The 14,311-nt window shown below is 37.0% G+C and overlaps 1 protein-coding gene across 3 annotated transcripts; it reads right to left on the bottom strand.

Annotated features, from left to right (window-relative positions):
* Nucleotides 1-26: 26 nt before the first annotated feature.
* LOC135143054 (ankyrin repeat domain-containing protein 12) lies at nucleotides 27-14,222 on the bottom strand. Of its 3 annotated transcripts, none has more exons than XM_064074897.1 (9): nucleotides 14,117-14,222; nucleotides 13,805-14,001; nucleotides 13,344-13,613; nucleotides 2,753-3,531; nucleotides 2,317-2,529; nucleotides 945-1,175; nucleotides 680-883; nucleotides 396-591; nucleotides 27-347 (listed from the first exon to the last, which is right to left on the bottom strand). In XM_064074897.1, the coding sequence occupies exons 2-9, from the start codon at nucleotides 13,983-13,985 to the stop codon at nucleotides 112-114; spliced, it is 2,310 nt and encodes a 769-aa protein (XP_063930967.1). In that variant the 5' UTR covers nucleotides 13,986-14,001; nucleotides 14,117-14,222; the 3' UTR covers nucleotides 27-111. The 3 variants fall into 3 exon arrangements, with proteins under 3 accessions (XP_063930967.1, XP_063930966.1, XP_063930965.1); XM_064074896.1 differs by having other exon boundaries at nucleotides 13,706-14,001; XM_064074895.1 differs by having other exon boundaries at nucleotides 13,344-13,616; nucleotides 13,706-14,001.
* Nucleotides 14,223-14,311: the final 89 nt, after the last annotated feature.

Raw genomic sequence — 14,311 nt, forward strand, 5'->3', positions numbered from 1 at the left:
AACATAGACTGAAGGATTAAACAATATTTTTTCTCATTTAGTCTTAACTTTATTTACTCTGTTCTTAAAACTAACAAAAAATACCGTCAGTTATAAAAATTAAATCACATATTACGCAGGTAAGAGATCAAAGTCATCACTGACATGTACCATCGGTACATGATGCTCATCAATTGAAGGAGTCGTTTTCTTATCACACAAACTCAGTTCTTTCATTTTCCATTCCCAGTCCATTTTTTGCACAGCGTGCAAAGATTCTGCTTCATTATGATGTCGCAACAACATGTGCTCTTTGATTTTTTCCCATTTATCATCGACATCTTGTAACCAGCTTAAGAAAAGTCGACCTGAAGAAAAAAACTAAGTAAATTTCAAATATTGAGCATGGAAACTACCATTATATCTAGAACGAGCATTTCGATCCTTCTCTTCTTGTTCTGGCGTGATGAGATTATAGACCTCTTCATCTCTCAAAATCGTACACACAGAAAATGGAAGCGACTGATTGGCCAGAGCGCGTGCAGCCCTCCCATGCACCCGTAGAATTTCTTGTTCCACAGACAACACGAGCTTCTCTTTCTCAATTACATGCTAGAAGCAGTGCATTAGTTAAATCTGGGCTCGTTTATAGTCATAAATAATTCAACAACGTTAATCGAGCACCTAGTAATGAATTTACCTGCATTCGAAGCCTGTACCGCTCCTTTTCCTGCTCCGTGAACAAATCTTTCATCTGCGCTGGCAGTGTGGGAGGGTAGGATATGTTTGGGGTTGTTGGAGCTGTGCTTGCCAAGACGTACGTACATCTGTTCATCAGATAGTCTTTAAAGCCTTGCGGAGGCTTTGGTTGGACTGGAAATAGCCCCCTTCTTCTTTTATCGATCTGCGATGATTTTTTTAGGTGTACTTTTATTTGTCCAAATTCGTTTTGAATATGATCCTACCTGCTTTCGTATGTTCAAGAAGAGTTGGTAACAATTCGTGATTGGTTGATCGTGCGGATGAATCTGTGTTTCTGCTGGTGCTTCTTGCGCTTCTGGGGGCGGAGCCGACAGTTCTTTGTTTGGTTTCATTTTGCGCTTGCGTGGATGCAGTTCCACCGGTGCTGTGGTTGTTGTCGTCGTGCTAGAAGTGGACGAGGCAGATGTGGGTTCGGTGTCATTATTCAAAGTGGCCTAAAATGATGATTTTTGGTGTTTTAATATATTATGTGTTTCAATAAGCGAAAATACAAATGCATTCTATTTCTGCGGCAGAAAAGCAAAAGGGAATAACTCGATTCCCAAAATTTAGATAATGTTGGTATGTAAATACACACTTTTTAAAAATTGCTTTAAATTATTACGTTTCGATATATTCTAAGTATAGCTAGAGAAGTTTTAACATTCATCTGTCATGAGACTGGTATCAATTAGTCATAACAGCAGTAAATACGAAAAAACGGAAATTCACCGGCACAGAAATGATACAAAATGATTTTTTTTACTTTGCAAATTTATACAAAGGGCCTAATCGAAAAATATAACAAAATAAAAAAAAATGCTCATGGAGAACTACGAAATGGTTAAGATACGAGAAGGAATCTGGAATTTAAAATTTTTAATTTCACGCGAAAAACTATACATTAGCTCCAACCGATACTGCCTTAAATTTTTTATATTTAACTGCAAGAAAAATACTTTGATTAAAAAAAAAGAATTTATTAGAGGCTTTATTGATTATAGCGTTAAAGATTTTTACAGGAATTTGCAGTCATCAACGACATCGTCAAGAGAAGAATTTTAATGTCCACGTCTAATGAAATTCTTTGTTTCTTTGATGTTAGTTTTATTGTTGTTAATGCGCATTTGAGGAGTATAATAATTTTTGTTTGTTTTTACTAAGAGTAATACTTTTAGGTTGTAATAAATCATTTGCCTAAAAAGATTGGAAAAAAATATCTTCAGTTATTACAAAAAAAGTGTGTTTGATTTTCGTAAACTTGATCTACTATAACGGTATAACTGAAGATGTATTTTTTAGCCGTAACATTATGCAACAGCAAGCTTAGTTTTAAAACAAAATAAAAAAATCAATTTGTGATTATCACAAATTTAATATTGCATTAAAATCTAAATAATTTTAGCTGCAAATTGATCGTTTAGTAAAAGTTCAAAAGTTTTGCTTTGTTTAAGTTTTTTGAAAAAGATTACATTTCGGACTTACGCCCTTTTGCCTTTCTCATAAATTTGTAGGTATTAGTATCAAAAGTAAGTATACAATTTTTAAATATGTTCGGTAATTCGGAACTACATCTTGTTAGTATAAATATTCTACCTGTGAATCCGACGTTTTCGACAATGTACTTGTAGCAGTAGCACTCGACGCAACAATTTCGTTCTGATTAGAAGGCGTAACTGGTGACGCCGAGGGCGACGGCGAATGCGACCTCTGTAGCTGAGGAGACGAATTGTTACTACCACGATCAGTTCCTTGAGATGGACCTGTTCTATGCGAACTCCTCAGTACTCTCTGGTGACTAGAACCTCTCTGAAATGTTTATGAGTATCTTGAATTTAATTTACGCCGCAGCTACTTACTGGATACTGAATCTGGTCATGTGAAATGTTGAAGAAGTGAGAACTTTTAAATCCCTAGTGCGAAAGAAGTTACAGAGCGAGTGATTTATGTAAAATTTGAAACTTTATACAAAACATCTTCAACTTCAATTTTATTTTACAAACCGACCAAACTAAAAACCACTCCCCCTCACCTGTTCATCCGCCTGCCCCCCCGCATTGCCCTCCTTCTTGTCATCCCCCTTGCTCGCCCCTTCCGGACTAACGCTCCCCGCCGCCATCTCTTTGTCGTTCGAGTCGCTGCTGCTATTCGAGCTCGCTACGACGTACGGCAGCGGATGCGCCCTTTGTGAGCTGCTCTTCCCGTTCCTACTCGTGCCCCCCTCCTGCTCCCCGCTGCCACCCTGAGGTATCACGATCTTCAGCGGCGGTACTTTCAAGTCCGACTTTCCGTCCTCCAGCTCCGCGTCGCTGTTGCTTGACGGCTTCGGGCTCGAACACGGACTCTTTTTTTCTGAGGCGGCCTTTCCGCCTCCGGTGAGTCCCTGCTTCCCTTGCGCCGCAACCCCCTGCTTGCCGCTCTGCCCCTTGCTCTGGTTCGCGTTTCTTTGCGTGGGCGTCTTCCCGTCTTTGTTGCCCTCCTCTTTGCGCTTCTTCCGCCTGTTCTCGTCGTCGTTGCCGCCGTCTTCGCTCGGGTCGGCTATCTCCGCGAAGTTCCGCTTGGAAGTTTCTTCCGACTGCGCGGCGGCGGCGCTCGGCTGGTCGCCGGCATCGCTGTTCGCCTCCTGGGAGACGCTCTTCTGTTCCTGCGTCTGCTCGGATTCTTTTATCGACTTGAATTCGTAGACGTCTTCGGCGGCAGACATCTTAGCCGTGTCCATTGGTTCGTCAGGTAGTTTTGACTTGGTGGGTTCGGATGAGAGTTTTTTGTCATCCCTTACGCGTGGTTGTACTCGAGTGGATACAGTCGATTCTGAAAAACAAACAGGCGGCAGTCAGTGGATTGAAGGGAGCAGTTCATTGGACTGTCAAATCGAAATTTTGATCATTGAAAAAATAATTGCGTTACGGGTTACAAGTTCGTGGAATGACTGAATTTTTGTTTCTGGCGATTGTGAAAATGCCACGCAATTGATACACTATTTGTTTCTGTTTTCGGTATAAAACGCGCAGCATCACACTCCTTTCATAATTTTATCGCATTTTTTGCAGCGCTCCCAATTGGTCTAAATTTTCTTAATCATGCACATATTTGCATAAAAACATTCCAATGTTGTTAACGAAATACTGCCACGTTGCTATAGCCTTGGACAACGCATCACTTTCATCGGCAAGCGCTATAATTACACACATAAAAAATGTTGATACAGTTGTCGCTTTTTCTTTTCGTGAAAGATTTTATGTTTCAACATTTCAGAAATTTGAGTAATGTACGAGATAAGAAAAACAATTGTAAACGCAATTAACAACGACCGACGACTCCTGGACCCATTAAAGTGTCATTTGCTTTGTTTTTTATTTTTTAGACTGGTTTCTATTCAGGGGTTTTCTCGTAAATGTAATGATAATAAATGTTACTTATTTTAACTACATTACTCATAAATATTATCGCTTCTACACAATACGTACGAGTCGCAAAACAAGATTTTTAAAGTAATTATTATTTGCCAAAGATAACATCAATGTTAAAGAGGAAAATTTTCCTACAAGTAGCGATAATTTATAAGTTCACAAATATTTTTTTTTTTGTGTTTAGATAAGATTGTCACTGCTAGCAATTATTTTTGTCACATTAGTCCACAGCAGAAATATTACACAGTTACTGACTTTAAATTAAAATTACATTACGCTATTCAGTAACTGTTACATTTATTTACGCAAGTAATATAAACTTTTATTTAATTTAATCGAGTGAAAAGTGAAAAGATTAAAATATGGTTTAGGAAAGTTAAGTTGGTTTAACGATTTTACATAAAAAAAATAATAATAATAAATACATACCGAAACTGAAAAATAAATAAAAAAACTCACAGGATCTGTATTTAATAAAAAGAAGCCTACCACTGTGCAATTTTTCAAAAACTACGCGTTTTTACATATACGAATTCATTGTAATGCTGCCAACAAGTTTAAAATGTCTCCAATATACCTTAAAGTTAAATAAATTTCTGACTATTTCCACTAGTCGGTATGCTGTTTCCACATTCACACTATCTCTGATAAAAGCTGGCTCGATAACCATAACAAAAAAGTTATCTTACTGTATGTTAAACAAAACAAATGCCGATTATTTACAAGCAACACAGGATTTAACTCATCTGCCGATAATCTTTCTCCACTCGTATCAGAACAAAAAACATCGCTACACACAATACCGCTTGATCTGAAGTGTGCGCAAATTAAACCGCAGCTTGTTTACTCGCAAATCGCGATTCTCTAAAAATAGATCCATAAAAAATGGACAACACGCGAAACTTCAAATCCCACCCTAGATCTTGGGTAAATGTACTACAGATTTTAATAGAATTGTGTTCAAATACTCTCAGTTAACTAATACATACAAAACATTTGAAAAAAAACAATTGAGATGACGTCACTAGGCAAAAAAAAATTAGTACATAGATACTTCGGTCATTATCATCTGATTGTGAAAGTCCGTGCGCCATTATTTTTAAGGAATACGAGGAAACACATTTTAGTCAGCATTTTGCAGTGTACTGATTTTTTTCATGATTATGATACCTGTAAAATCAAAATATTAAACATTCCTCATTTATTATTCCTATTAATCAGTATCGTTGATAAAACTTGGCCGATAACAACACAAAAACCATTCTACTGTGTGGCAAACGAAACAGAACACATTTTTCACACAAACCTAATAAGTTTTCTTTCGCCAGTTGACCCACTTCACACTATACAACTGCAATTATTTACGACCAACACCAAATGCGATTCATTTCCTCGCTCCATTTTTTCATCCTCATTAACCCACATCGTCTATATCAAGCACATAATCCCAGGTAAAACCCTAGGATTCACTATCTCCGCCCGGGCCAGTTATTTTATTATTTAGATTATCAATATTTGTTCGACACCCAACAATCGCCATTTATTTACCACCCCAATTTTAATAATCAATTTCTGGTCCGATAATGTCGATTCCAGACAAAAATAGAAAATCACAGTCAATTATAGTTACCAACATCGGTTGCAGCGAGATATTTTTATCTCAAAGTCGCAAAAGAATTTCAAAAAATTGGTAATGCCGGAAGTCAGATCTTAAAAAAACAATATTTACGTATTGTTGTGGCTTTTAAATGTAGGTGAATCACACTGCAGTACTTTTAAATTTTCTATGTAACCTTGAGCTGTACGGAACTGTATGCAATAAATTCAAAAGCCAATGTACGTAATGGACCATTTTAATAATCTATTTCAAGTCGAAGAAAGCTGAAAAAAATATCCTCGACATAAATATGCACATTGCGTTTGAGAAATTCGTATAATTATTATTATCGCTACGTTACTGTGTTCTTAGAATTTAGGAAAAACGGGATAATCCCTCTCTGAAATATTAATAAAATAACTCGATTGATACACTTTTTGTGATGATATCACCAAAGTAATGAACAGAATGAACCAATATCGACTTGACAAAATTTCGAAGTTTGTTACATAATTTTATTTATAAATTATATAATATGCTTTCAATCTTAAAAATTAATTTTTATAGTAATATGCAACATAGAATAAGAAAGGATTATGAAAGCATACGCGAAAAGTAGCATGTTTATAATGTGCACTTATTTTTGAAATGTTATCAATTTTTGTGCACATTTCGGAATCGAAAGAAAACAATTCGTGTCAACAATTATCTACATCACTTTATTTACAGTGACCAACCTATAATTTGCTTCAGTAATACATGTTCTCATGATCTTAATTACCTTATTGTGTTAAGTCGTTTCTTAATCAGTTTTATTTAAATTTTTTATTGGAATCCTAAAACCGCTTTAAGATCTTGACTCAACTGTCAAGGGATCACATCAAAACGTTACGGACTATTAATTAAAATGTTCATCAATTCATTGCGGTTTTTTTTTTTTTTCAGTTCAACTGATACAAGGTGGCTCACAGATCTGGCGGTAAAAGATTACGCATCTATTATCAGAGACTTTAATATGTACATATTAAAGTCTCTGTCTATTATGGACTTTGAGAAAAATTCTTTGGCGGTATCGAATTGAACTCAGTTTAATATTATGAAAACCGATATTTCATTTAAAGATTATAGATGGAAATCCAATTTTTTTTAATGGAAACTTCGTTTTGCAAATAGAATCCCCTATGTATTTTTATATACATATGTATTCTGATGGACCTCTTCTTAGGCTTTATAACGATTTATTGTTGAAATTCCGATGCCACGGTGCAAATCATTCCAATTATCTTGAAATTTTTTAGCAATGAATGGGGTTCACAAAAAAAAACGCAGTAGGGTTATTTTTAAAATCTGTATCACAATGTTTTGTAGAGATATAAATAAAGATACCAGCTTTAATGTGTTATAAATAAAACTGGATTTTAATATATTTATGTTCAACATCTCTTCAAATATTTATATTTCAGTTTTTTTCAATTGTATTTTCGTTTCGGTTTTTTATTTTCTTTATTTTTTAAATTTTTCGGTTTTTCATTCTTCGGTTTTTCAAATTTTAGAATTTTTAATTTTTCGTTTTTTCAATTTTAAGTTTTTCGGTAAGTCGATTTTTCAATTTTTCGTTTCTTCAATTTTTGATTTGCATTTTTTCTAGTTTTCATTTTAAATATCTATATAAATCTGGTGTCACGTTGTATGTTCGGGATAAACTCCGAAACTACTGAACCGATTTTGATCAAATTTTGTAACTATCTGTACTTTGATCCACCTTAAAAGATAGTATAGTTTTTATTTTCATTTTATTGCAAATTAAATGTTTATTATACCAAAATAGTGTGTAATTTATTGGTTAATTCTATGAATTCCTAATACATGGCGGTGTAAGTTGGAACCCTAGGTTATCGTATTTATCGATACAACTCTCTAACATCGTTTGCCATCTAGGTTGCGTAGACATCCGGTAGAGGACGTATATAACTACTGAGCCACAGCAACGCGTGGCTGGGTCAGCTAGTATCTAATAAAAATTTTAATTTTTTTAAATTTCTCACTTTTTCTTTACTTGATTTTCAATTTTTCGATCATTCTATGTTACAGTTTTTCTACTTTACAATTTTGATTTTGATTGATGAAAAAACGAAAAAGTATCAAATGAAATCTTTGAAAAATCTAAAAATTTGAAATCAAGAACTTGAAAATTGAAGAAACAAAAACTTGAAAAGTCGAAACATTAACCATTGAGAAACTTAAAAATCGAAAAATGGGATAATAAGGAAATATAAAGATTGCAAAATTGAAAAATTAAAAAATCCAGGAATTGAAAAATCAAAGATTGGAAATTTGAAGAACTGAATAAACGAAAAATTATGATATAAAATTGAGAAAATGAAAAATTAAAAATCAAAAAAATGAAAAAAAGTGAAGAACTTGAAAAATAGAGGAAACGAAAAATCGAAAAATTAAAGAAAACAAAAAATTGTGATATCAAAAGGTAAACAAATCCAGATTTTTCGAGAAATTATAAAGTTTGATTTTGCGAATTTTATTTTTTTGATGATAACCTTTATAAATTAAATTAAATATATGTATGTAATGTTTAAGAAAATGGAAAGAAGCGTGCTACGCATTTGTCTGAAGTGCGTTTCTGTTACAAAATTTTGTGCAAGGAGACGTATCAGTTTGTACAGATGCAATGCAATACTAATAATAACAGTACTGTAATCCCAAATTTTTGGGAAAATGGAGTGGGTCATTCTTGATTTAATCAATACAATAAAATGCCCCGTCCATTAATTTTTTTGAGCCACCCTGTACAAGTAATTTTAAAAACTATGAGCACATTGATAAACCACAAGTATAGAGTCAAAATATTTTGCATATATCGGAGAGAATTTATTCGGCAGTTACCATTCTTGTGCAATTTCAAAGTTACATTGCAAAATGTTGTTATACAATTTTAATTTTTTTTTCCAAAAATCTGAAAGTGTAGTGTAAAAACTCAACATGGACTCAGTCATACACTACAAATGCACAAGTATACCTCATCAAATTGTTGGTGGGGATGAGTAGCCAATTTTTGGTTGGCGTTTTACCGTCTACATGATAGTCCCAATATAGCTACAAAATTTGACAGACAGACGGAAACAGAGAGACCTACTTCTTTTTACTCTAGGGCTCATGACACGTCGAGAAAAAACAAGAGTAGGGCGCCGGCCGATGGACTCGATAACAATACTTCCTTACTACGTTCGGGATGTAAAAATGTTGGCAACTAAACAATTTATAAAAATATATTCATCTAGCAAAATTTTTACAAAGTCTTCGAATGTTTTTGTGCCGCACTGTAATGCATTTATACTCTCATTGTGGTATAATTAAAGTGGAATAATGCCTTATTCATATTCTTAGTAATCAGCATGCTATTTACGTATGCACACTATCGTTGATAAAAACTTGCCCGATAATGACGACAACAACTACGTTACTGTGCAACAAAGGAAACAGAACAAACACATTTCCCACAAACCTAAATTTTTCTATCGCCATTGACCCACTTTACATCATACAACGAATGCAGTTATTTTACAACCGACACCGAATCCGCCTGGACTCGCATCTGTAAGCCCTGTTCCATCGAATGGACAATATCAACAATCATAAAAAAGAAACAGCAACACACACCATATAGTCCTATCATCATCGAAATCACCCTACTCACTCAGTTCGCAAACGACAAACCTCTCAAAACTCGGCGAATTTAAAACCCACCCCGGCCAAGCCTCCGTGTCAATTAATTACCAACCACCTAGCGCAGCTCTTAACACCCAACAAACAACCGGCAATTACTATTACTACCGTAGCTCACCACCTCCCGGTCCGACAAGATACCAAGCTAATTGCATTCGCGACCATCATTCCCGTAACTCGGAACCCAAAACAATCGCAGCCAGCGCGACGGGACGCATCTAGATACAAACAACAGTCAAAATCGGCCCTGCCAATCCTGCCATGCCGCTGCCCACTCAAAGGGCAACGTCCGTCCGTCCGTCCGCTCCGCGCCCGGCACGCGTTCGACGGCCGCCTCGCGGCCAGCTCGCACAAGATGGCTCCGCATGCAGGGGAACGGCGACACACGCGGCTTTTTGACGACGGCAACGTACCTTTGTGGGCCTGCGATGCACGACGCATCTCACCGTGGGGAGGGAGCCGGATCTGGCGGCGGCTTCGGCTTGCGAGAGCGACCACTTGCGTGTGTTGCGAAAGATTGGAGAATCCGATATGAAGGACCGTGACGGGGACAGCCCGGCCCGGTGCGATTCTCCGAGGAGACAGAGGTGGAGAGTCGAGTTGGATTGCCGGATCGGAACGGGTCGAGGAGGAACCTCCGCCGTCACTGATAGATAGACCTACCGCGCCGATGAACGTATACGCACGAGAGACGACGGACGAGGCCGGTGCGATGATGGATTTTTTATTTACAATATACGACGAGCGGACGTCTGCAAGGGTGAAAATACAGGTCGGGCATGTTGGCGATTTAGAAATAAACTAAAGAACCGATTTTTTTTTCCTCCGAATTTTAATAATTTGTTGTGTTTATCAGCTTAAATCTAGCGGTTAGAGTAAATTCGAAAAATTGTAGTGGTGACGGTCAAATGAAATTTTATTTTCTGTATGATGATGAATTTTTAAACAAGTTACGACAGCAATTGTAGTTAAAAAGAATTGGTCGAACGTCATTTCGGCAGAACTTCCTTCGCCCCTGAATTGCAGCCCAACAAATCCCGCTTTTTTGATAAAACATAAAAATTCGTGATATTAAAAAATTGTAAAATTGAAAAAATTTAAAATGACGTTAACAATCTACATACAATAACATCTACATATTCAAAAACACATTTAAAATTTCACAACAATCAGTCCAGTCGTTTCGTAAATTATTTGTCTCCTAAAACCGCCAACAGACCACAAACACGCGATAAACGAACAGACGAAAACGGGAAACTTACTTTTTCATACTCTAGGGATCTAGGGGTTATGAAACGTCGAGAAAACATGAAATTAGTCATTCACCAAATAGACCCTATTACAATACTTCCCAAGCTTGCAGAAAACTCACCTTCGATTATTTTCAAATTATATCCTTTTTTCAAAACTTAAAAAAAATATTTCCGTCATAGAAATGAAACAAAAAAAATTGATCCCAGATTACTTCGACAGAATTTCCCTCGCCCTTAAAGTACAATTCAATAAATTCCGCTTCTTTGAAAAATTATAGAAAATTTGTGCGTTCTGATAACCTTTATATCGGAAAAACAGGTAGTGTAAATGACACCTCGAACCCCCTGTGCCGCAGGGGTGCAAATTCGAAAGAGGTGCCGTCCCCAGATAATATGAAATGTATTCAAAGCAAATAACCAACAGAAAAGAATGTATTATTATCAGTGTTCATGCTTAACTTCATTTGTTTATGTTTATGCATCGAAAGAATGTCACATCGAAATTTGTTTCATTGGAATGAGTTGTATCCTCAAAACAGAAGAGTAAAATTATTAATTATATGTTTTGGAACAAAATGTTTTGAATATTGTTATTATTATTCCTGACAACTCTAGCGGGACGCTTAGAGCGTTTGATTATCACCGAACCTGAACTGTCCGACTCTGCATCACTTGTCACTATAGGAACGGGTTTTCGTTTGCGTTTAACTTCAATAGAACTTCCACTATCTGAATCAGAGTCATCTTCAATGTATCTTCTGCGGACTCGTCGTCTGGTACTAGTTACTACTGAACTAACGGTGGAACTACTTCCACTACTTGGGCTGTCGTCTAAACAAATATTCCTTCTCCGTTTGTTTCTCGGGCCGGAATCACTGTCATCACTCATTTTTCAGCTTTTATTTGGATGCACTCATAACAAACTCGTAATGATGCGGCCCGTGCCAAATACAACCAACTACTCACTGATTTCACACTAACAAACTTAAAAAACGATTTATTAAAACAAAAATTAGTTGAAATTGGTACTAGACACAACAAACAAGATTTCTGATGACAGTTTGTTACAGAAATGCAAAATTTCGTAGCATCGTCGGCTACGATGTAGCCATTATTAACGTAGCATCTGTAAACACTTTCGTTTTGGAGTGTTCTTTTGAAGGATTTTTTGCAATTGTGCATGATTTGGGTGGCTTCTACACCTAATCATAATAACATCATTTAATATAGTGCCTTTGGCATTTATTTTCTTTTTTTGGCCGATCTTAATAGATTGGCCGAACTTTTTCGGTTCATTTCTTTGGCTTTTGCTTCGTCTGATAACGTCTTATCGTTATTGGGTTTTTATTCTTGAACGTTATCTGACCCTATACAACTGAATAGGAGTTATTTTAAAAGATGGCGATCAAGTGTTCTAGATGCACAATTGGACGTACTGACAATTACTTGTCTTGTAAAGCATGTAAATCTTATTTTCATTCAGAATGTGCTAATGTTATAAAGAAGAATATGACCAATTAAAACTGGCCAGGCTGTCGTCCTGGAAATGCAGTTTCAATGAAACACGGATTTAAGCATTTTCCGAGATTCAACCCCTGGGGGGATGAAAAGTACTGGTTAAGTTTGTATGGAAAAAGTATTTCTATTGTAAATTTAAATTTTTACGTGAAACTTGATATTAAATTAATGTTCTTCAATACAAAGAATGAAACCCGCATTTAAGCATTTTCCAAGATCCAACCCCTAAAGGAGTGAAATGTGGAGGCTAAGTTTGTATGGGAAAAATATTTCTATTGTAAATTTAAATTTTTACGTGAAACTTGGTATTAACGTTCTTTAATAAATAATGATAGACGTATTTAAGCATTTTCCGAGATTCAACTCCCAATGGGGTGAAAAGTGGTGTCGAAGTTTGTATGTGAAAAATATTTCTACTGTAAATTTAAAATCATTTTAAAATACCATTCATTGAAACGACATCATCAAATTGTTGGTGAGGATGATTAGCCAAATTTGGGATCGCGTTTAACTATCTACATGATATTTCTAATATACATACAAAATTTGACAACAATCGGTCCAGCAGTTTCGGAGATTACGTGTCTAAAAAAATGGACACAGACACCAAACAGACGGACGGACGAAAACGGGAGACTACTACCGGTGTGGTTACGTCCACTGCTAATGTTTTAAGCTTTCAGATTAACAACTGAAAATCTCCAAAATGGTAATATTGTTAATAAGAGTATATGTTCAACTTGATGTTAAAGCAGTCAAACACGTTACAAGCTAGTAAGGAATAACAGTTCGAATAAAAACCGCTGGTGGGGCCATAGTTTCTTGAACAGCAAATTTTCAACCCACTATGTAAACTTGTGGCGACTTGCGCACAACTTTAACGACGCGGTACAACCGACATTCCAATTCCCATAATATTCGATTCAAGGGTAAAAAATTGCAAAACTGGAATCTCGTCGAACTTAAGGTCACAACACAAATCATTACGACTTTGTAAACACTTTTTATCAAACCTAAAAAGAAAGTAACAAAAATGCAGCCCACAGTACCGTAGCTAATAAATATGTACTGATATTGCAACTGAAACAAACTCAGACCACCCACCTGGTAAAGGCAAACTTGGATTGAGCAAATACGGTGTAACAGCACTTGTGGCAACATCTAAAGGCGTTTTCCCCTTGGAATTCTTAGCATGTATGTCGGCGCCCCGTTCGACCAAAAGCTTGACCAGCTTGATGTGTCCATTCATGGCGGCGTCGTGAAGCGGCGTGTCGTTCTCGTGGCCCTTCGCGTTGACGTTGGCCCCCGCCTGCACCAACCGGAAAGCAACCTCGTACCAGCCGTGGTTGCACGCTTCATGCAGAGGCGTCCACCCTGCTCCAAAATGACAAAGTTCACAATAACTCCCGCAACGGCAACGCAAAATCTACACGCGCTTCATAATTTTGTTAGATACGATAAATTACCAGCAAAATCAGTAGCGTTAGGATCAGCCCGATGTGCCAATAATTTACAAACTTGTTCGACATCGCCTTTAATTGCAGCTAAATGCAATGGTGTTTCACCTCTTTCGTTTCGGTCTCTTGATCGCGACGAGTTGGGACCGCTGGGGCTTCGAGAGCCAACGTCGTTCGTCGAGGAGGTCATTTGCATCAGCAGGGCCATCTGCTGACGCTCTGACATGGGGGTAACTGGGGGAGCGCGGTTGCCGCCACCAGAGCCCTTTGGTCGAACTGACGAAGGCATGTTTACGCTTTCAAACCTGAAAAACAACGAACACAAAATAACATAACCTAGAGGCGGAAGGGCACAAACGGCACGAACTGCGGCGCTGGCGCGCTTGTGCCCTTCGGGGCAGGGTGGAGGGGATGATTTACCACAAAGTTCGTGTTTTGCGCCAAAGTTTTTGCGATTTTTTGTATTCGGAGTATTTACCCCCGCAGTTTACATCACTGTTTTTAAGGAACCTGTTTTATTGACATGGCCGTGCTGGCCAGAGGCGCGAAATTCAAATAAGTCGGCAAAAATTGTCATTTGCTTTGAAAAATCGAGTCAAAATACTACCAACACAT

The sequence above is a fragment of the Zophobas morio genome, unplaced genomic scaffold, assembly GCF_036711695.1.
Source record: "Zophobas morio isolate AGI-343-1 ecotype UQ-CSIRO unplaced genomic scaffold, CSIRO_AGI_Zmor_V1 ptg000057l, whole genome shotgun sequence".
NCBI classification, from domain to species: Eukaryota; Metazoa; Arthropoda; class Insecta; order Coleoptera; family Tenebrionidae; genus Zophobas; species Zophobas morio.